At 41.4% G+C, this 24,500-nt stretch overlaps 1 protein-coding gene across 1 annotated transcript; it reads right to left on the bottom strand.

The window, feature by feature from the left end:
• Window positions 1–2,403: 2,403 nt before the first annotated feature.
• On the bottom strand, window positions 2,404–3,450 carry LOC130682006 (melanoma-associated antigen B16-like). The gene has a single exon (XM_057496011.1). The coding sequence runs from the start codon at window positions 3,448–3,450 to the stop codon at window positions 2,404–2,406; it is 1,047 nt and encodes a 348-aa protein (XP_057351994.1).
• Window positions 3,451–24,500: the final 21,050 nt, after the last annotated feature.

Here is a 24,500-nt window from a genome sequence, read left to right as displayed (position 1 = left end):
CCTAGGTAAATGGAGCCCACAGACAGCCCCCCAATTGTGCGTCTCATGTCTGCCTTCCTCCTTTAGCCCTGCTTTAAGTTCCTGGCTGTAACACCCTGCATTCTGTGTCCTGAGAGGCATTAAGGAGTAGTGAGAATAGAAATACACTAAGAGGCAGAAGGTCTGGTTCAGGCTGGGAAGAGGGGCACAGAGTGGGTTCCAGATGAGTTCACAGGTCTGATGCCAGCTCTGTCACATGTTAGACATGTGAAATCAGGTACACAAGCACTTTGAGCCTGAGGATCTTCACGCATGGATTCGGTTTCAAAAGTCCTGCCTTCTGGGACTGCCAGAGGCAGAGGAAGTACATATGGCCCAGGGCCTGGCGGATCTTAGGACTTTAACGAAGGAGAGTTATTGTGACGGTTATGTTCATCCCAAATCCTACCATTCTCGCCGGTGTGTGTATGTCGTGTGTGTGTTTGTGTGTGTGTGTGTGTGTGTGTGTGTGTGTGTGTGTGTGTGTGTGTGTGTTTGCTAAATCTAAGCTTTGTCAGAAAGCATAAAGTGTTACAGGAAATACAGGGTATTTTAAATCAAACTAAACTGTTCCTAGGCAAATAAAACTTTGTGAAGTGATCCCCTCAGAGTTTGTTATTCAGTTTGGGTGTGGGAATGTCTTCCCCAGGTGAATGTAATTCAAATTTGCTAGAATTTGCATCTGGGACCAACTCCTCACCTCCCTCCCAACTGCTCTTTGCAGGGGTTCAGAATGCCACCCTGAAATACGACACATTGGCATACTAGTTATTTTGAATTAAAGGTACTTGAGAAATAGCTGGTGCGGGGACACGTTAATACTCCTTTATCCCACTGAAAGGGGGAGGTAAGTCTTCCATTGGAAAGGTGCCCTCCCTGTACCAGGAGGGTAAAACGTACCCTAATCACCAGAGACACGGAAGTTAGGGCCAAGAAGGCTGTATAAACAAACCTCCTTCCTTCGTCACCAGTCACTGCTCCTAGTCCAAACCCCTTTGTCTTGTCACTTTGTCATCAATTTAGTGTTTCTCTGTCAAAAAGGGATAAAAGCTTCCTGTTCCGGGTACTGTTCTGAGTCTCCTCTTTGTGGGGCTCTGGTACATATGAACATGTTCTTCTTCTGCTAATCTTTCTTTGTACAAGGGGGATTCAGCCACGAATCCAGAAGGGTAGAGGGAAAATTACCTTGCCTCCCCTATTCCTTCGATGCAACCCTCCCCCAACCCGTCTCATTCACTTCACCCCACCAAAAATTCCTTCACCCTCGCTTATTATCTGCCAAGTTGTGCTGAGGACAGCTTAAATTCCCTTTGACTGCAGTGGGCCCTGGCTGTCCCAGGCCAAGGCCGAGGGCCAGCCCGGTGGCTTCCTGGGCTCTGCTCTCCAGGGAGTATCACCAACTTCATCATCACCTTCTCACCAACTCCCTGGAGATGAGGTATCTAAAACACCCAGTTCATGCACTGTGTTCACCTGCACTTGGACAAGAATGCAGGATCCCTTCCATTCGTGTGCCATGGGAGAATTTCTCTCTGGTTTACTCACAATTGCAACGGCAGTTTACCCCTGCGGACTTGAGATTTTCAACTCGGAGACACACCATCTGAGGGTCTGGGGCCTGCTCCTGATATGCTCTCAGCCTTGTCTGGCCCACCATCCACTTTAATGTAAAATTGACTCCCACCAAAGGACTTGAAGTTTCCCAAAGGCCAGACTGTCACGACTGACTGCGTTAAACGCTGGCATTTACATATAGCCTGCCCATCTCTACTTACTCACACATCTTCACCGCACTTGTCCCTCCGTTATTACAAGATCCCACCATCGTCCTTAAAGGCTTATTGCCCTTATATGTTCAAATTGACGGGCAGGTCCTGAGTCTTTAGTCCTACTGGCATTCCCAGTACGAGCACATTACTTTTGAAAGAGCACGTTGGTAAAGCAGACAGGAATGCATGACTCAGTAAACAAGAGGTCTCATTTATTGAGATTGATTTCTTACACATTCTTGAGGTACATTTATTTCTTACACATTCTCGGCAAAACTATGTAGGTATCTTTTAATTTTACGCAATAAGAACTTAAAAAGCTGAGAAAGCTGAGATTTTAACCTCTCTCCAGTATTTTTCTCTCTCTTTTCATAATAGTAGCCTTAAATGTGTGACCAATACCATGGCTAAAGTTGGAGGTTTTGAAGTTAACTGAATCTGTACTGAAGAAATGGTATTTGAATAATACAGATGTCACAAATAAAAGAACACATTTGCACGTTACACATATAAAGGAGGAACACAAAGTCATATCCTGTGCTCCTTTCAGCCCTACCTCAGACCTCAATTCTTTGAACTCTAAATGGCCTTTGAAAAACAAACTGAGGAACCTGCCTCAGGCATAATTAGGGACAGTAGGCATGACTAGACGTGACACTAGAGCCATCAGGGGCCCCAGAAGGGAGGCAGCCGAGGCTGACATGGTGGCTCGGGCCCTCTTTTCCTCATCTTGCAGAGCATCCTCATACTGAGATTGGAAAGCACTCGGCTCAACCCCATTAACCCTGGCCAGGAACTTCAAGACTTTCATCTTGGTGGTTTCAGCATAGGCTCTCGGGCCCCACAGGAACTCAAATTGGGCAGGATCACTGTTGGCCACCTGCCGGTACTCCAGGTATTTTTCCTTCACGAGATCGTTGGTGATGAGCTTCCGGGGCTCCCCGAAAAAGGGGTTCACTCTCCCGGCATGCATGCCCATCGCATTCAGAATTCGCCAGACTTCCCTTTCGGTAGCACGATTGCCCTTCATGAGGATCACACCCAGGACGACGATCAGGACGCCAGTCTTGGGCACGCGCTCTTGGCCAGACAGCATCCCATCATATGTGAGGCCCAGGCTGATGACGAGCTCATAGCGGTGGTTGGGGGGATCCACTGCCTTCATATCCAGGCCAAAGACCACGTGCAGGCGCTGGCAGGCATTTGCAAAGATCACACGGAAGTGTTCATTGCATACTGGGGAGACAACCTTGAAAATATCTTCCATTGTTACAGTCTCTTTCATGCGATACTTCTTCAGCATATAACCCACCAAAATAGTCACTAACATATCTATAGTATCTAAGGGCAATTCTGCGGGCTCTGGGGCAGCCTGGGCAGTGTTCTCCCCCTCCCTGTAGCCACTGGAGCGCACACCCAGTCTGCTTGATGAGGTGGCCGTGATGGCAACAGGAGATGACAGGAAACCCTGAGCACCCTCACGAGTGCTGGCAACACCAGCAGCAGGAGCCCCCTTTGAACTGCCAGGCATTAGAGGAGGCGAAGACACACGGGTCTTCACCAGTGCCTCGGACGTCTGTGCAGCTTGCAGGCCCTGGGTCTCGCTGCGGGTCTGAAGGCTTTGACGCCGAGAGCGTTGTGGATTCTTCTGATGCAGAGACATGACGGCTCTTGCGGGTGGCAGCAGGTAGGACTGTGGACAGGAAGGAGGGCAATGAGGAATCACTGCTGAAGAGAGGGAAGGCAGAGGTGAATGGCCTCAGCTGGCAAACGCAACTGTGGCCGGTGGCTCTGCTTAAGCCGCCACCCAACGGACCTCTGACAATACAGCCACAGGGCCCCCCAGGTCTCCTCACCTCCCGGTTGCCATATCCCCCAAGAGCATGGAGGGGAGGCCTGAATGCTTCCGAGTGTGCAGCCAGGCAAACCAGGCTGGGAATTCTCCACAATCTCCAGCCAGGCAGGTGGGTTGGGGCTCTGGAGAGCCATCGCTGTCCTGAGGAGCGAGGTCCCATCAGGCCTCACTCAGGTTCATTTCCTGGGCAATTCTTAGGGCCTGGTCCACTCTCCCCACACCAACAGGAGGCTGTCCCCCTAAGACCAATGTCACATCTCCTGAAGTCAACTGAGGAGGAAGTGTGGAGGTTCCTCCCCCAGAAACACTACCGGGGCTTTCCCAGGACTGACAGCAGGAGCTAGATGCCCCGCCCACCATCTGCACTGGTGTCCGAGGTCACCCCCTCCCCTGCCCCAACCCAGTTCTCACTCAAGCTGCCTTACTTGAAGTCCAGGCAAGTCCTGGGGTCTCTTCTCTGGCAGACTTAACACGTCCCAGGCACAGATAATGCCTCTGCCTCCTGAGATCTGGATGGGTCCCATCCACCTGACAGCCTTGCCCAGAGCCTCTCAGCATGGACAACAGGTCAAGGCTGGATTCCCTGGGATCCCCACTCCACTGGGGCTTCCCTGGTCTACAAGTAGGAGGGAGACACTGTGCAGCTCACTCTCTGGTGGGGTGGGTGGACCCTTGGGACCTCACTCAGGGTCTTTACCCTGACTACTGACAGGCTCTGGACTCCTTCCTTCCTTGACCTCAGGTGACAGAGGCACCTGTTTGAAACCCCAACAAGGAAGAGAGTGGTCTTGTCCTGTGGCCTGTGTCCAGAGTTCCCTGCGCTGATCAAGGTACTGCGGCTCCCTGAGGGCCCTGTGCTCTGGCGTGGATCCCTTTCAGTCCCTACCCTGTGTCTTCACATACACCCAGCACTGCCCAGTCACCATCCATCGCTCATCTGAACCTGCCCCTTCACACCAAGACTGCCACCTCCCTAGGACCCCAGAGCAAAAAGAGAACTGTTAGGACTTCTGGCCATCCTTGTCTGGGATGTCCCAGGGAATGACTACAGGGCCAGGGCAGGTATCACAGGGTCCCCCCTCTACTCAGAGGGATGGTCAAATCCCCACTCGATCAAGGTCTGTGCCTTGGGACTTGATCAAGTGCGAGACTCGTCACCTCTGCTGACCCACAGTTGCTCCCTCACATGAAAAGAGCCATGTCCCTCCGTCATAGGATGGCTGAGGACCTCAGTTCTAATTCTGTGTCTTTACCTAGCCTCTGGAACCCCCTGTGCACTTTCTCCTAAGTGAACCTGAGGCAGCCACTGAGACAAACACATTCCTTCCCTGAGCCCCCTGAAGATGAAGGGAGAGTGTGAGAATTACGACCACTCCCGCCTCAGGCTCTCAAGGGCTCAAAGCACAGGCAGAGCAGAGCATGCTAGTTCCCACCTGTATGGGAGTGGGAGTCCCCTCAGTCCTCCCACAACGTCTGCATGTCGGTTCCCGGCCCTCCTCTTCTGACCTGTGGTTCACTCCTTACAGCCAGCACTCACGTCCCCGTGACCACTGCGGAGGAAGTGAGGGGTCCTTTCTCCTGGATAACCAGTCAGGCCATGGCCTCCCAGGAGTGACAACATGGGTGGACCCTGTGGGGCCACCTGTGTTCTGGGAGGGTGGTCCCTTCAGCCCCAACTCTGCGTCCTTATCTGGAATGTTTTGAACTCCCAGGGATCCTCCTTTTGATGATGCATCTTCACCCCCTAAAACCAAGGCTCACACCTCCCTGAAACCACAAAGGATGACATGAAGTTGTCAGAAACATGGTCACCTCTCTCAACGACCTGCCAGGGTCCACTCAGGAGACAATAAGAACTTCTTGGTGACCCTCTGTTGCGGAGTGTGGGGTATGGATGGTCTCACCTCGGGGCCCTCAACTCGAATCCTGCCCTGGCCTGGGACTTGGCCGTCTCACCCGAGTTCACCCACTCACAAGAAGTCCTCACTTCCCTGTGAACACCACGGAAGACTAACTGGGTATCGCACCTGGCTATCACTGCTCAGTGTCCCCAACGGGTTCCCTGTGACCAGTGAGATGGCACTTTGATGTGCTGAGTCTGCCCTTCAGACACAACACAATGAAACCTGCCAGAGCCCAAGTCTTCTGCTGACTTGACTAGTCTACTCCGTTGCATTAACTGGGCCTTTTTCTTGGTTAGTTACAATATTGGTAATGTGCACCACTGCCATCTCTTACCAGGGGCCTTGCCTGGAACTAAGGCCTCATCACTCTCACGCTCGACAGGTGCAAGTCAGTGAGGAGCACTCCCAGCCGCCCAGACCCAACAACCCAGGGCTGACCCACAGACGAAGCCCGCTGGGTCCGCCACTACCTACTATGGGTGGGCCCCTCAGGACTCACTGAGGCCTTTTCTCAGCCCCTGGCCAGTCGGGTGAGCCTCAGCCCGGCACCACACAGGTCCAAGCCGAACACTACCAAGTTAGAAGTGTGTGGTAGGTCAGCCCCCCAGCCCGACCACGGCCTCCCAGGGGAGGCGCAGGGCTCTTATCTAGTGGGTCTCACTTTTCTGTGGTGGATGGTCTCCTCAGAAATTATTTCGAGCCTCACCTGATGCCTGGCAGCACTGCAGACTCTTCTCTCTACTGACGCATCCCCGTGCCCGAGACCCAGGCGCTCACTGCCTCCACGGTCTGGAAGAGAAAGTCAGGAAGTCACAACCGGTTATCGTCTACAGCATGGACGGAGCTCAGCCAAAGAAAGCTACTCGGTGGAGGTCACTGCCAGCCCCAACTTACAGTTCTCGCTTTGACTTGTGCCGGTCAGGGGTTGGAAGCCCGGCACGCCTCCCTCTGGTGATTCCAGGTCATGCGTGTTACGCCAAGCTCCTCATGTCCCTGAGAACCCGACCAGGCTTGCACTTTTTTGCTCAGTAGGTTTGCTCTTTGCAAGACCGCTCCAGAGGCAATGCTCGCTACTTCCATTAGGAGACACGGACTGTCAGTGTTTCTTCCTTTTTGCTAATCGTGGTACTGTGATAATTATGATCGTCCTTCATTAAGGGCTGTAGAATGGTAATTCTCTCATTTCTTTTTGATGCATCACCTGAAAATCTTGTATAGGAGAAACTCTTCCCTTGTCTGCCATTCGTTTATCCTGAGGCATTGTTACAATGTATTTTGGTGTTCTCTTACACTGTTTAAATCTCTACTGCACCTATTTTATATAGTAGTATTTAACTCATACCACTTATTTTTATTCTATTCTTTGCTACTTGTTAATACATAAATTATTTGCCATAAAGGTCTTTTTGAGAAACTGGCTCTTTTGAACTTTCTCTACTGTTTTCTAACTCTAAAATTTTACTTTTATCTCCACTATATGTTACCTAATTCATTCTTGTACTTACATTTGTTTCTAGGGTTTGACATGTTGGATATTTCATAAATGTCATATTTTTATAAATATGTTTATGTATATACCCTAAATCCACCTGCTCCATTTCACAGAATTTGTGCTATAGAGCATATTATTCACACCATTAAAATTTGGGCCATATATATATATAAATATTACTGAGTGGAGAAAAGTTTCTTGAGAATGGTATATGAAAGTTCTCAAAAATTTCTTGAGAAAGTTTTATTTTGATGAGGTTTCCAGGTCTACTTTTTTTTAACTTTGTCTAGTTTTGGATATTAACTAGAGTGGAGATGTTATCTAGTGAAATTGAATGGTAGTGACAGTTGAGTTTTCTTTGTTATTCAAGGACAGAGTCGTAATAAGAACTCAGTTAATATAATCTGCCAACTCGAACAACTAACGATTATTTGGTGGGTCTAAATATGTCAGTCAGAGAAGGCTTTCAGGTCAGGAAAGTGGTTGTACAAGCGATACAGAAGCCAATCAGGAATGTCAGGAAGACCAGTGCTTAACAATTTATGAAGTCAGTTTCACATCCAGCCTAGAAGGACAAATAGAGGGAACAGTGTTACTGGAGAATAGATTTCTGTGCTGACAGAATCTGATACTATTGTGGGCTAATCTGGTTGGGCTGGAATCAAGAGAAGATGGAGCAATTAAAGCAGAAGCCACTTGAACCAAAGAGGAAGGAGAAAACCAGGGAGAATTCCCATCCTCCTGGGGTCTAATCTCCTCTGGTTTCTTCTGTTGGCTGAACTGAGTTGGTGTCTTCATATTGGAGAGACTAGGAATTGGAGGTCAGACCCTGTATAGAAGAGCACAAGGCAGAGTAAGGGTGAAGAACGGATCAATCTGAGGACAAATAGGTCAAGGACTCCCATAGCACTTCAACAGACCAAGTGAGAAAAATCCTACCTAACTTGATAGAGAAAAGTGTTTCATAAAAGTACTCATCTTTCATTCATGATCAAAAAGTAGATTCATGTTCGAAAAGTAGATTAGAGGACATCTCTAATAAAACCTAGAGTAAAAATCAGCTTATGTGGAAACCTTGAATCCTTTTAATATTGAGAAATAGACAAAAATGCTTGGTACCACCATTTTATTGTACATTCTAATAAAGATATTACATAGAAAAGTAATGGGAAACAGAAGGAATGAAAAAGGTAGGAATTGGGAAATAAGGAACAGTGTTAGTATAATTAAACATGAATAAAGTGTATATGAGGAAAATCTGAAGAATAACTATTAAATCAATAAAAATGTTATTAAATAAAATTGAGTATAGTATCAATATACAAAAATGCACTTTTTTCTGTATTGACATACATACAAAGATGAAATTAAATAAGGCATACCTTGCAAATTACCATAATAAATACCTGTTTCCTAATAATAAGTATAATAAAAAGCATAAGAACTCTGTGGAAAAAATTATACAGCTATTTATTGAAATTCAAGTAACTAAATGGAAAAGTACTGTATGTTTTTAGATTGAAGATTTGATAGTATAAACATGTTAATTCTCTCCAAATTTAATGTACAAAGAAACAAAATCCATCCTCTTCAATAAAGCCATGATTTTTATGTGTGAACGTTTATGTACATGTGCATGTGTGTGAATCTTGATGAGGTAGTTCAAAATTTAGATTGACTTGCAAATGGCTTTGAATAACTAATATAGTCTTGAGAAAGAAAGAGAAGATATGGCATTAAGAATTACAAAAACACTACAGTAATACGAGTTTGTGGTATAGATGTATACGTAGACAAATAGACCGAAAGAACTGAATAGCATGTTCCAAAACAGACTATCTGTCATCTCCTGATTTATTAACTTAGCTACTGCAGAGTACTGGGGGAAATAACTGGATTTTAATAAGAATTACAGTGGAGGATTTTGATATCCACTTTAAAAAAAATGTGACTAAAACCATCTCACACACTTAACACATTCTAATGCCATGGATTAGAACCTTACTTTTAAAATTTTTACTCTGGAAATTTTCATACTTAAATAAGAGAAGGGAATATCACATTAACAGATTAAATGATGAAATCATACCTAAATTCTTAAATTGGCTTACCAAAATCAGCACTCATTCATTAAAAAAAGATCACACTAGATAAATGGTATCTACACAACCCTACAGTAAATAGTATATTTAATATTGAATCACTGAGAGCTTTTACTTTAAAACTGGGAAGGAGATGAGGATGCCTATCACCATTTTTTTCAGTGTCTTAATAAAGATAATACATAGGAAGTAACAGAAAGAGAAGAAATCAAAGTGATTAGGATTGGAAAATAAAGCTAACACCATTAACAGATTATTAGAATGTAAGTGAAGAAAATCTATATATTAATGAAAAATTATCAGGTCAATAAAACTGTTTAAAAAGGTTGATGGGTATAGTATTAATATGCAAAAATACTAATCAGTGGCGACAAAAAGTGGGAAAGTGAAATTAAACAAAATATAACTTGTAAATAACATAACAGTACCTGGTACCTATAAGTGAATAAAACTCTACAAATGTGTCAACTCAAGGGAAAAAAATAAACTGATATTATTTAGAGACACTAATGAGAGCCTAGCTAAATAAAGAAATGTATGTATGTAGATAGAAGATTCAATATTATGACCATGTTAATTGCCCCCAATATACAGATACTTGTAATTCTTCTCCTATAAATGAAGTCCCAAAGGTTTGTGTGTGGATATCTGTGTATAGGTGTATGTGTGTTTGAAACTTGAAAACTGGTTATAAAATTTAAATTGACTTGCAAATGGCCAAACATATCTAATATCCCCTTGAAAAAATATAGCTTATTCCACTAGATATTAAGAATTACAAAAAATCCATAGTAATCAAGAGCTTGTGGCATAAACAGACCAAAATAACCAAATAGAGTTTCCCCAAACAGACCCACTTATATATGATTGCAGAGAAGTGGGCAAAGAGCAGTATTTTTATGAAGAAATGATGTGAAACAGTTGACTCTAGGAGAATTCAGACCAGGGATCTAGTCCCAACTGCGTCACACACCTAGCCCTGTGAACTCTGCTCCATTACCAAACTTTATAAGCCTCAGGCTCTTCATCTGGTAAATAGGTTGGATAAGCCCTGTCTTCTAGGACAGTTGGAATGTATGTAATACATGTAAAGCACTTATCACAGTGCCTCACATGTATTAGATCATTCATGAATAGTTTATGAATGATTGTCTCAGAGATCATGAAGTATTATAGAACATGCAATAGCATATCAACCAAACAGTTGCTTCGCAAATAAAACTCCATCAATTTTCCCCATGTGAAAACATACTATTTAAGTGTTAGAGAGTCTCTTTCCATTTTGATGCAACTCAGAACTCCCAAAATTCGTGTGAAGATCCATCTCATCCAGTCCCTCCTAGCTACCTTTCCATCCAAACCACCTTTCTTTGCATTCACCCCTATTTTCATTCATTCTACTACAAGCAGAAATCTAGCGCTCATAGATTTATGAAAGAATATTCAAGATAACCTACGGCAAATGCCCCTTGGAAAGGAGCAGGCTCTGGCTCTCAGCCCACGACAGAGTCCCAGCTGAGTGTCTTCACATCTTACCTGAACAGAGTGTCAAACTTATTTCTCAGAAACTCTCTGGACAAGATACACATAAAACAGCTAGTCTGTGTACTGGGTTCACCTGCACTGGGCAAGAGTACAGGCCTCCTAACATTACTGCCACAGGTGGAGATCCTCTCTGCTTTCCCTAAATTACCAAACAGTTATCATCAGTTTTTCATTGCAGTCTTAGTCTCTCAACTCTAAGATAAAACAACTGAGGGCCTGGCCACTGTTAACCACTCAGACAGTGTCTGGCCAACTTCTGAGGTCAGCTTCTTTAACATTAATGCCAAAGATCAGCCCCATGTACTTAGAGGTTCTCCTGAGGATCTCAGGGAAGTTGTGCTTGTACTTGGGTTGACAATCTTCAGCATGTCTACTTTTGTAATGGGGGTTTCATTTTCTACTTGTGCAACAGGAGTGGCGTTCTTCCTCATTAGAAGGCCTCTGTGTGAGCTCTTAATTGAGAGTGGAGTCTCAGAGGTCTTGCCTTTTCCTGGTCTTGGCTCTTGGCACCTTCATCTGAACTCATGCGCTGCATGCCTGCAAAGCAGTGGTAGTGCTTATGGTGCTCTGAGGTCTCTGGGCAATGTCAGCAACAGGGGAGCTCTGGGGAAGTAGCCCCCAAAATAGGATGGGTGGGGGTGTCTCATCTTGGGCCTTGTGGTGTATTTCACAAGCATTCTTCTTATTCCTCTGACTCCAAGGCATGGTCAGGGATGTTAGGCAGAAGTGCGAGCAGGGCAATAGCTAATGCTGGCCCACTGGAAGAGACAGGATGAGAGGTTATGCTTGTCTGCAACAGGGAGACACCTCCTCACCTATAATAAAGACCACCTCTCTGGGTTTCTTTAAGGGCACTGTTCTAGGAACCCACAGGGCTCTTGTTCTCCTGAGTAGTCTGACCCCTAAGAACTCTAGTGTAGTGCATTGAATCGCAAGCCCCTAAAAGATATGTGCAAGCTCATTCCCCGGTGCCTGTGATGAAATTGAATCAATAATGAAAATAGTACCCAAGAACAAAATCCCTGAACCAGATGTATTCACCACTGAATTTTATCAGACATTTAGAGAAGACATAATACCCATTCTCCTTAATGTTTTCCAAAAAATAGAAGAAAAGTAAATAATTCCAAACTCATTCAATGAAGCCAGCACCTCTAATACCAAAACTAGGCAAAGACCCCACAAAAAAAGAAAACTACAGACCAATATCGCTGATAAACTTAGATGCAAGAACACTCAACAAAATAATAGAAAACCAAATTCAAAAATATATCAAAGGGATCACACAACGTGATCAAGTGGGATTCATCCCAGGGATGCAAGGATAGTACAACATTCGAAAATCCATCAACATCATCCACCACATCAATAAAAAGAAGGACAAAAATCACATGATCATCACCATAGATGCTGAAAAAGCATTGGACAAAATTCAACACCCATTCATGATAAAATCTCTCAACAAAATGGGTATAGAGGGCAAGTACCTCAATATGATAAAGGCCATATATGACAAACCCGCAGCAAACATACTTAACAGTGAAAATGTGAAAGCTTTTCCTCTAAGATCAGGGACAAGACAAGGATGCCCATTCTCTCCACTTTCATTCAACATAGTACTGGAGGTCCTAGTCACTGCAATCAGACAACACAAAGAGAAAAAAGCCATCCAGATTGCTAAGGAAGAAGTCAAACTTTCACTGTTTGCAAATGGCATGATATTGTACATAAAAAACCCTAAAGGATTCATTCCAAAACTACTAGAACTAATATCTGAAATCAATTAATACACAATAAAGGAGCCATGGATATACAATGGGGAAATGACAGCCTCTTCAGCAACTGGTGTTGGCAAAACTGGACAGCTACATGCAAGAGAATGAAGCTGGATTATTGTTTAACCCCATACACAAAAGTAAGACAAGTATCAAATGATTTCACTCATCTGCGAAGTATAACAACAAAGCAAAAACTGAAGGAAGTAAACAGCAGCCAACTCACGGAACCCAAGAATGGACTAACAGTTACCAAAGGGAAAGGGACTTGGGAGGATGGGTGGGAAGGGAGGGATAAGGGGGAAAAAGGGGCATTACGATTAGCACACTTAATGTAGCTGGGGGGGGACACGGCAAAGGCAGTATATAGAGAAGACAAGTAATGATTCTATGGCAGCTTACTATGCTGATGGACAGTGACTGTAATGGGGTATGTGTGGGGGACTTGATAATAGGGGGAGTCTAGTAACCATAATGTTGTTCAAGTAATTGTACATTAATGATATCAAAATAAAAAAATATAATAAAAAAAAAAGGACTTCACCTGCACTTGATTATAAATTCACAGAAACAGGGACAGAGCAAGAGGAAGGGGCAAAGCTCCAGGTAGTGGTTTTTAGGAGTAAGTCTCTAGTCTTAATGTCACCGTGTGTTTAAACTTTCTCCACAAGGTAACTAAACCAAAAATTTCATGTTGACAAAACTGGCAGTGGTTATGAACAGCTAAGGAGGAGTTCACTACTAACACTGCTTTGGATTGATACATCACAAGTCTTTTTTACAGGGCTAAATAAACGCAGAAGCAGGAGAAGTAAAAGAACACAAGTTGTGTCAACCCTTTGAAATTGTTTTATATTACAAAATCCACGACCACCAATATCAACATCCAAAAAAATACTTATTACTATCCATATACTATTTAAAAGTGAAAACATAAAACCAGTGAAATGATTTTGAATTACTGTGCTTGGTTCAGAGAGTTAAACCTCTTTCAGTAGGCTTTCTAAAGCACATTGTACTCTTCATACCTGTTTAAATTATTTCTTAATTTAATCATTGTTAGCAAAAATATACATATGTAAATTTACATACACACAAAAAAGATTAATTAACATTTAATTAAATATGCAGCGCTTACTATATAGATGGTACATTTGTGTTAGGATAGTTGATGGGACAAGTGTTAATTCTGTTGCAGTAGTGTATATTTATTTATACATTTTAAACTTTTTATCATTGATATACACTCTTATGAAGGTTTCACATGATAAAACAATGGGGTGACTACATTTGCCATATTATCAAGTTCCGCCCCATATCCCATTGCGGTCACTGTCCATCAGCTTAGTAAGATGCCACAGATTCACTATTTGCCTTCTCTGTGCTACACTGTTTTCACTGTGACCCCTCACACCATGTGTACTAAACATGATACCCCTCAATCCCCTTCTCCCTCCCTCCCCACCCACCCTCCCACACCCCTCCCCTTTGCTAACTGCTAGTCTCATCTTGGAGTATGTGAGTCTGCTGCTGTTTGGTTCCTTCAGTTTTGCTTCATTGCTATATTCCAAAAATGAGGGAAATCATTTGGCACTTGTCTTTCTCCACCTGGATTATTTTACTGAGCATAATATCCTCCAGCTCCATCCATGTTGTTGCAAATGGTAGGATTTGTTTCTTTCTTATGGCTGAATAGTATTCCATTGTGAATATGTACCACATCTTCCTCATCCATTCATCTATGGATGGACACATAGGTTGCTTCCATATCCTGGCTAATGTAATTAGTGCTTCAATAAACATAGGGGTGCATATGTCTTTTTGAATCTGAGAACTTGTATTCTTTGTGCAAATTCCAAGGAGTGGGATTCCTGCATCAAATGGTATTTCTATTTTTAGATTTTTGAGGAACTGCCATATTGCTTTTCACAATAGTTGTACTAGCTTATATTCCCACCAGCAGTGTAGGAGGGTTCCCTTTTCTCCGCATCCTTGCCAGCACTTATAGTGCTTAGTCTTCTTGATGCTGGACATCCTACTGGTGTGAGGTGATATCTCATTGTGGTTTTAATCTGCATTTCCCTGATGATTAGTGATGTGGAGCCTCTTTCAATGTGTCTGTTGGCCATCTGAATTTCTTCTTTGGAGTATTGTCTCTTCGTATCCTCCGCCCATTTTTTAATTGGGTTATTCGCTTTTTGGATGTTGAGGTGTGTGAGTTCTTTATATATTTTGGATGTTAACCCATTGTAGGATATGTCATTTACAAATATATTCTCCCATACTGTAGGATGCCTTTTTGTTCTGTTGATGGTGTCCTTTGTTATACAGAAGATTTTAGTTTGATGTAGTCCCATGTGTTCATTTTTGCTTTTGTTTCCCTTGTCGAGGAGATGCATTCAGGAAGACCTTGCTCATGTTTATATTCAGGAGATTTTTGCTTATGCTGTCTTCTAAGGGTTTTATGATTTCATGACTTACATTCAGGTCTTTGATCCATTTTGAGTTTAATTTTGTGTATGGGGTTAGACAGTGATCCAGTTTCATTTTCTTGCATGTAGCTGTCCAGTTTTGACAGCACCAGTTGCTGAAGAGGCTGTCATTTCCCCGTTGTATGTCCATGGCTCCTTTATCATATATTAATTGACCATATATGGTTGGATTTATATCTGGGCTCTCTAGTCTGTTCCATTAGTCTATGGGTCTGTTCCTGTGCCAGTACCAAATTGTTTTGATTGCTGTGGCTTTGTAGTAGAGCTTGAAGTCCAGGAGCATAATACCCCCAGCTTTATTGTTCCATCTCAGGATTGCTTTGGCTATTCTGGGTCTTTTGTGTTTCCATATGAATTTCAGAATGATTTGCTCTAGTTTATTGAAGAATGCTGTTGGTATTATGATAGGAATTACATTGAATCTGTAGATTGCTTTAGGTAGGATGGCCATTTAAAAAATATTAATTCTTCCTATCCATGAGCACAGGATGTGTTTCCATTCATTGATATCTTCTTTAACTTCTCTCATGAGTGTCTTGTAGTTTTCAGAGTATACGTCTTTCACTTCCTTGGTTAGGTTTATTCCTAGGTATTTTTTTCTTTTTGATGCAATTGTGAATGGAATCGTTTTCCTGATTTCTCTTTCTGCTAGTTCATCATTAGTGTATAGGAAGGCAACAGATTTCTGAGAATTAATTTTGTATCCTACCTTTGCTGAATTCAGATATTAGATCTAGGAGTTTTGGAGTGGATTCTTTAGGGTTTTTTATGTACAATATCATGTCATCTGCAAACAGGGACAGTTTAACTTCTTCCTTGCCAATCTGGATGCCTTTTATTTCTTTGTGTTGTCTGATTGCCATGGCTAGGACCCCCAGAACTATGTTGAATAAAAGTGGGGAGAGTGGGCATCCTTGTCTTGTTTCCAGTCTTAAAGGAAAAGCTTTCAGCTTCTTGCTGTTAAGTATAATGTTGGCTTTGAGTTTGTCATATATGGCCTTTATTAAGTTGAGGTGCTTGCCCTCTATACCCATTTTGTTGAGAGTTTTTATCATGAATGGATGTTGAATTTTGTCTAATGCTTTTTCAGCATCTATAGAGATGATCATGTGGTTTTGGTCCTTCTTTTTATTGATATGGTGGATGATATTGATGGATTTTTGAATGTTGTACCATCCTTGCATCCCTGCAAAAAATCCTACTTGATCATGATGGATGATCATTTTGATGTATTTTTGAATTCAGTTTGCTAATATTTTGTTGAGTATTTTTGCATCTATGTACATCAGGGATATTTGTCTCTACTTTTCTTTTTTTGTGGTATATTTGCCTCGTTTTGGTATTAGAGTGATGCTGGCCTCATAGAGTGAGTTTGGGAGTATTTCCTCTTCTATTTTTTGGAAGCCTTTAAGGTGGACGGGTATTAGGTCTTCACTAAATGTTTGATAAAATTCAGCATTGAAGCCATCTGGTCCAGGGGTTTTGTTCTTAGGTAGTTTTTTGATTACCAACTCAATTTCATTGCTGGTAATTGGTCTGTTTAGATTTTCTGTTTCTTTCTGTGTCAGGCTTGGAAGGTTGTATTTTTCTAGAAAGTTGTCCATTTCTTCTAGGTTATCCAGTTTGTTAGCATATAATTTTTCATAATATTCTCTAATAATTCTTTGTATTTCTATGGTGTCCGTAGTGATTTTTCCTTCCTCATTCCTGAATCTGTTTATATGAGTAAACTCTTTTTTTCTTCATAAGTCTCGCCAAGTGTTGATGTATTTTGTTTATTTTCTCAAAGAACCAGCTCTTGGTTTTATTGATTCTTTCTATTGCTTTAATCTTCTCAATTTTATTTATTTCTGCTCTGATCTTTATTATGTCCCTCCTTCTACTGACTTTGGGCCTCATTTGTTCTTCTTTCTCTAGTTTCATTAATTGTGAGTTTAGACTATTCATATGGGATTGTTCCTCTTTCCTGAGGTAGGCCTGTATGGCAATGTAGTTTCCTCTTAGCATGGCCTTTGCTGCGTCCCACAGATTTTTGTGGTGTTGAATTATTGTTGTGATTTGTCTCCATATATTGCTTGATCTCTGTTTTTATTTGGTCATTGATACACTTGTTATTTAGGAGTATGTTGTGAAGCCTCCATGTGTTTGTGGGATTTTTCATTTTCTTGGCATAATTTATTCCTAATTTCATATCCTTTGTGTTCTGAGAAACTTGTCGAAACAATTTCAATCTTTTTGAATTTACTGAGGCTGTTTTGTGGCCTAGTATATGATCTATTCTTGAAAATGTTCCATGCGCATTTCAGAAGAATTCATATTCTGCTGCTTTTGGGTGTACAGTTCTGTAGATATCTGTTAGGTCCATCTGTTCTAATGTGTTTTTCAGTGCATCTGTGTCCTTACTTATTTTCTGTCTGGTTGGTCTGTCCTTTGGAGTGAGTGGAGTGTTGAATTCTCCTAGATAGAATGCATTGCATTCTATTTCTCCTTTTAATTCTGTTAGTATTTGTTTCACATATGTAGGTGCTCCTGGGTTGGGTGCATAGATATTGGTAATGGTTATATCTTCTTGTTGGATTGACCCCTTTATCATTATGTAATGTCCTTCTTTGTCTCTTGTGAATTTCTTTGTTTTGAAGTCTATTTTGTCTGATACAAGTACTGCATGCAACTCCTGCTTTTTTCTCCCTATTAGTTGCATGAAATATCTTTTTCCATCCCTTCACTTTTAGTCTGTGTATGTCTTTGGGTTTAATGTGAGTCTCTTGTAGGCAGCATATAGATGGGTCTTGCTTTTTTTATCCATTCATTGACTCTATATCTTTCGATTGGTGCACTCATACCATTTACATTTAGGGTGATTATATTTAGGTATGCACTTATTGCCATTGCAGGCTTTAGATTCATGTTTACCAAAGGTTCAAGGTTAACTTCCTTACTGTCTAAGAGTCTCACTTAACTCAGTATGCTATTACAAACACAATCTAAAGGTTCTTTTTTTCTCCTCCTTTTATTCCTCCTCCATTCTTTATGTATTAGGTATCATATTCGGTACTCTTTGTCTATTCCTTGATTGACTTTGGGGGTAGTTGATTTAATTTTGCATTTGCTTTGTAATTAATTTTCTACTTTCTTTGCTGTGTTTTTATTACCTCTGTTGACAGCTATTAAACCTTAGAACACTTCCATCTATAGCAGTCCCTCCAAAATACACTGTATAGACAGTTTGTGGGAGGTAAATTCTCTCAACTTTTGCTTATCTGGAAATTGTTTAATCCCTCCTTCAAATTTGAATGATAATCTTGCCGGATAAAGTATTCTTGGTTCGAGGCCCTTCTGCTTCATTGCATTAAATAGACCATGCCACTCCCTTCTGGCCTGTGAGGTTTCTGCTGAGGAGTCTGGTGATAGCTTGATGGGCTTTCATTTGTATGTGATCTTATTTCTCTCTCTGGCTGTTTTTAATATTCTGTCCTTATCTTTGATCTTTGCCATTTTAATTATTATATGTCTTGGTGTTGTCTTCCTCGGGTCCCTTGTGTTGGGATATCTGTGCGCCTCCATGGTCTGAAAGAGTATCTCCTTCCACAGATTGGGGAAGTTTTCAGCAATACCCTCCTTAAAGACACTTGATATCCCTTTTTCTCTCTCTTCTTCTTCTGGTACCACTACAGTGCAAGTATTGTTCCGTTTGGATTGGTCACACAGTTCTCTCAATAATCTTTCATTCTTGGAGATCCTTTTTTCTCTCTGTGCCTCAGCTTCTCTGTATTCCTTTTCTCTAATTTCTATTTCATTTATTGTCTCCTCCACCATATCTAATCTGCTTTTAAAACCTTCCATTGTATGTTTCATTTCTGATACTGTGCTCTGTAATGATTGCATCTCTGACCGGAGTTCATTCCTGCATTCTTGAATATTTTTCTGTACCTCCATGAACATGTTAATGATTTTTATTTTAAAATCTCTTTCAGGAAGTTTCATGAGATCGATTTCATTTGAATCTTTCTCTGGTGTATTCATAATTTTACTTTGAACCAGGTTGTTTGACATTTAATATTGTATGTGGTACCCTCTAGTGCCCAGAAGCTCTACTCTCTGGAGCTGCTCAGCCCCTGGAGCAATGTCGGGGGTGTAGGGGAGTGGTGTTGGTGCCCGGGGGGTGGGGAGGAAAGTCCTACTTCCTGCTTCTTGGCTGCTATGTCTGTCTCCACTGCCAGAACCATTGGACCAAGCATACAGGTATAAGCCTCTATGCTTTGTGTTTGTAGCTGCTGTAGGCAGGGCTTCCCTCTGGCTGGCCTAACGCCAGTGTAGAATTTGCCAGTTTGTGAGCCAGGTGGTGCTGGCTGGGAGGAAGGCGCAGCAGGCTGTGCATCACGGAGGGGGGCCTTGGAGTTGCGTAGCCATTCAGGGGTCTGGAGCATCTAAAGATCGTGAAAGTTCCCAATCTGCTGGGCAAAGTGCACCTGTATAGTCTTGTCTACCTGTCATTTCTCCTGAGCAGTAAGCTCTGTGCAATCCTCGCCCCTTTCGTAGCCCTCTCTCTGTTAGGAAGTCAGACTGCCCACCTTTCTTTTGTCCCAGAGCAGCTGGATATGGATCCCTGCTTTCCGTAAGTGGCTGTAATTTTGGTCTCTCCAGGTATTCTGCCTGTCTCAGCATTCCAAACCCCCTAATAATGATAGCACCATGAAATGTAGGTTTGTGCTCCCAGAGCAGATCTCCAGAGCTAGGTGTTCAGCAGTCCCAGGCCTCCACTCCTTACCCACTCTGTTTCTTTTCCTCCCACTGGTGAGCTGGGGTTGGGGAAGATCTTGGGTCCCACTGGGCCACAGTTTTGGTACATTTCCCTGTTCCATGAGGTTTATTCTTTTCTCCAGTTGTATGCAGTCTGGCCCAGCCCTCTTTACTGTTGCTCTTTCAGGATTAGTTGTATTAATTATATTTTTGTATTATATGTGGTTTTAGGAGGAAGCCTCTGTCCCATCTCTTACACTGCCATCTTTAATCCAATCAGTAACATATATTTATGATAGAGTTCATCTATGATATTGGAAAACTTAAGAGTGTCTCTATCACAAGTTGCTTTGTTAATGAGCAATAATGTTCCAGAGTTTGTTTTTTTCATTTATTTTCAAGAATCAAAGCAGGCTTAAATATTACTGATGATGTGACTCTCACTTATATGTCTTTCAATACCCTTTCTTTAGAAGGGGAAAAATAGAAGAATTACAGCTACCTGTCTGGGTATTGCAATGACTGAGAATATATGTTATCTGCAGGCCATAAAGTCAGTTATACATGAAAATTAATAATTCTAGCAATTATTCTATCCATTAACTGATTTAATGCCTTAAAATAAATTTTTGGTTTAATCTAAAATTTCCTAAATCCATGTAAGTATGTGGTATATGCAAATGTCTTCCATTGATTTGCATCACAGCAGAATAAATACAGAGAATTCTTCTTTAGATTACAGAAGAGATCTGTACATACTCTTCCAGTATAGAAATATATGCCTATTGGCAGTAACTTAAAATTATTTTTATCATATCACATGGATATCCAATATCCTGGTAAAATAAGTAGTAATTGCAATTTCTGTAAACATTTATGAAAACAGTATCTTTCTTAGAGCCTATTTTCAGTATTTTAAAACATTACCTTTGGTAAATATCTATCAACATATATTTTCATTCCAAGAGAGCATTCCTAGGGAAAAATATTCTAATCTATTGTTAATAAAGTTCACAATATGATTTCTTGGAATAAGTTGTAACAAAAAGAAGAAATTACTAATCCCTAAACATATTTATGTTTTGGCAAAATCATGCACACATACACACATGCGTGCATGCAGGTGAATATGTATACTTTAAATGTACAAATTTTTTGTCCTTACAAAGATTTATGTAAATAAATATCATTACAAAGAGACACAAAGGCAAAATTTAAAGTTCAAATATTCAGAAAATATTTAACAGAGTATGTTAACATAGTACTAAATAGCACTGTTTTAATGTCCAAAGAGTAGAAACATAATATATGGTGGATTGCTCTGGTATTATGATCAGCCTTAAAATACCTAACAAATCTGAGTCTACATATTATTTGTAAATTATATGATACAATAACTTTTCTTCTGTTTCCATCCTTCCATCTTTAGTGGTTAATCCCTCAGAATTTTGAACAGAGGCAAAAGTCGTTAAATACATATCAACATCCGCAACCTGCTGGTAATCACAGGCTAAAACTCCCATTGTGATGACAAACACATATGAACACAGTAAGCTCATTTTCATTGAACTATTACTTCACATTTCTTAACGTGCATTATTTTAAGGCAGCCATGATCTAGCTAAAACAGACTAGATAATATTTAGAGGTTATTTCTATTTTATCTCTTACAAGATTTTAGGATTTTTTTAAAATAAATATAACGAAAAGTAGTCATAGTTAGGTTTGAATTATCTGGAATCAAACTATTCTACTAAAGAGGATTTTATAAACAGACAGTAACACAGGCTAAGGTCAGAACTGGCCTTACAAGTTATTAAAGGAGGTCATCAATTCTGTGTCGTGATTGAACTCCCTTTGATAGAAACCATTTGTCTTGCCAATGGGTTTCAGCCCCAGGCAAGTTCGCTATGGATTCAGTGTGACCAAAGAAATCGACAGCAAAACGTTCTTGGGGTGAAAGGATTTATTATCCGGCTTGTTCTCCGGCGGTAGGTCGAGCACTAGCATCTCCGCCTCCGCGCAGAGCCCTGGGCCGAGCTCTCTATATAGCGCAATAATAGCTTATTGCCTACAGGTGTGGAAGCGGCAGCCTAGGAACAGGCCAGTTACCTCATAAGGTGGTTTAAGTTCAGTGAGGATCCTGGCCATAGGAACCCCAACTTCCCCACACCATTATTAAAACACATTTTTCCAACCATCCAAATGAGTGAAATCGGACTATGATATGTGTGTTCTCATTGATTATTTGTTATTATATTTGTTAGAATATTAGAATATTTGTAGAATATTTGTTATTATAAAGTTGTAGCCTGAAGGTTAAATATTGATGTCTAAGCAGAAGAACAGATATTAGAGATTAGGCCATATAAAATGACTACAGCAGCTCTGGAAGCCAGAAGATGGTCTGGCATCACTTTCAGTAGGAATAGTGCTGCAGAGGGTAGGATTACCTAGGGACTCCTGACCGTATAAGAGTGGCTCAGAAGGAAAGTAAAAAATAAATTAACCAGGAACTACGATGTGACAAGTATAGCATAAGACAGCCTTATCGAATTTACTTTTTCAAGGATTGATGATATTTTTCAGAATATTCCCATTGGGTGTTAAGTTCAGTGATAGGAAAAGAGACAATGTTTGCATTGCACTGTTTTGTGCCTTTCCAATGAGAGGTCAGTGACATGCATCCAAAACATCTCTGCTCACTATCAGTTACAGACTTGCAATGGTAAAATTACTAGGAGATTTCCACCATCCCTGAAAATAGTTTCTGATCTCTGGGCTGCAGATACCTGAGGGCCAGCAGAAACCTAGGAAACACTTTGGGTTCTGTATTGCCTTATATTCATCAAGTAGTCTGACAACGAATTTAACACATTTTTAAACATGATCTTTTGGATGCCAACGCATGCTCTAATAGCTAAAAAAAATGAGGCTTTTACTTTAAAGAGGTGATTTTAGACTAACTTTTGGTCATGTTTTCTGAAAAACAAGTAAAATATAAATACTCTCGTATATATAGAGGGTCTGCTAAATGGTTTGAGGTTAAAAGACTTTGCAGTACTTGAAAAATATGAAACCACTGCTCTTCAGCCTGAATGTAGCCTGGAATAGAGCACACCAGGATCCTATTAGTTTATTGAAGACTGAGATGAAGACCACTTAACGTGCATGGAAGACAGGTGTAGCTGCAAGCCCAGAAGTAGAATTCTGAACTACCTTTTGCATTTCAGCAGGAGATAAATGAATTTAACTTCCTGTGGTTGATACTTTTTTTGGTAGACTTTTCTCATAGTAACAAGAAAGCCTTGTATCTAACATGTCACTGGAAAAGGTCAAATTTGAATGTTTACAAATGCCCATATGATGGCTACAAAATCCAGTTGGAGATTGACCCTCAAGGTTACAGGGAGTGGGTTATTAAAATCATGGAGCTATGATTTACTGCTCTACTTGGAAACTGGAAAATAATCCTTTAAAATATAATGTCTTCCCAGTGAGTTTCAGCCCTGGGCAAGTTCACTATGGATTCAATGTGACCAAAGAAAATGACAATAAAACGTTCTTGGGGTGAAAGTGTTATACCCAACTTTATTTCCACAGTGCAGGTCAATCATTAAAATCCTGTTCACTCAGAGCAAGTCTGCATGCAGCAAGCCAGTCTCTGACCGCACAGCTGTCCCACACAGCAGTCCTCTGGGCCCCTCTGTCCACACAGCTGTCCTCTGGGCTTCTCTGCCTGCACAATCGTCTGGGTCTCTGTCCTTAGTGCTGCCACCACTCCAGCCTCTGCTCTGCTCTACTGCACCCTTGCAGCCGTGCCACCGTGTAGCACAGACCACTAGGCAGAGCTCTTTATACAGAGTCAATGGCAATGTATTGATCTCGTGTGTAGTGAGCAAGCCAACCAGGGCCAGGTGAGAATCCTGGCCACAGGAGCTTTCATTTTATCCACATATAATAAACACTGAAGTTAACAGTTATCAAGAGAATAACAGAGAGTGTAGGTGGGAGGAAAGAGAGGCATCAAAGAATATAAAATTGAATCAATTTTAATCAATAGAATGATAAGGTTTGAAGTTTTACTAAGCACTACAAGGGTTCTATTTGGTTGTTCAGTAAGATGCAGGGTATGTTTTTACAAACAAATTTAAGAAATATTCCATTAATCACAACAAATAAACGAACAAGAAAAAATCCCTGCCATTTTTGAAACTGTGTACTAGTTAGAACCAGAACATGCTTCTGTTATCAAGGCTTGACTTTTATCTCAAATGACTAAATTTTTCAGATGTTTAGAGCAAGCTACAGAGATTGGTATATGAACACACAGGTCCCTGTTCGCATGCATATATGATGCTTTCCAGTTATTTTTCCTTTGAAAGGATTTTAGATGTCCCACACTGCCGTCAGTCACCATGTCCTATTATTTATTCCATCAAAAATCATTCTTCTTTTCCACCCATCCCTTTTTTATTCATTCTAACTCCCACCACTGTAGATCTGTGCTGCCTCAAAGCATCTGTCTGGCGGAGTTTATTCGTGGCTCTCAACTTCTGCCCTTTCTCCTTTCATAGTCACTTTGCACATAAATATCTTAGCACTTCCATCTAACTGAAAGTTCCTTAAAGGCAGAGACCAGAACACAGCAGTCAAAACTTCCAAGTATCTTTTACCTTAAGTATCTGAACAAAACTATCAATAATGGATCAACAATACCAAGTAATGTGTCTGAAGGAATTTGAAGTGCAGAGTGGACAAACCTAGAAATCAGGCTATGTTTAAAAGCAAATCTAAACATTCAACAC

This window comes from Manis pentadactyla, chromosome X, assembly GCF_030020395.1.
Source record: "Manis pentadactyla isolate mManPen7 chromosome X, mManPen7.hap1, whole genome shotgun sequence".
In the NCBI taxonomy this organism is placed as follows: Eukaryota; Metazoa; Chordata; class Mammalia; order Pholidota; family Manidae; genus Manis; species Manis pentadactyla.
The sequence above is the reverse complement of the archived record's forward strand: the minus strand, read 5'-3'. Positions and strand labels throughout refer to the sequence as shown.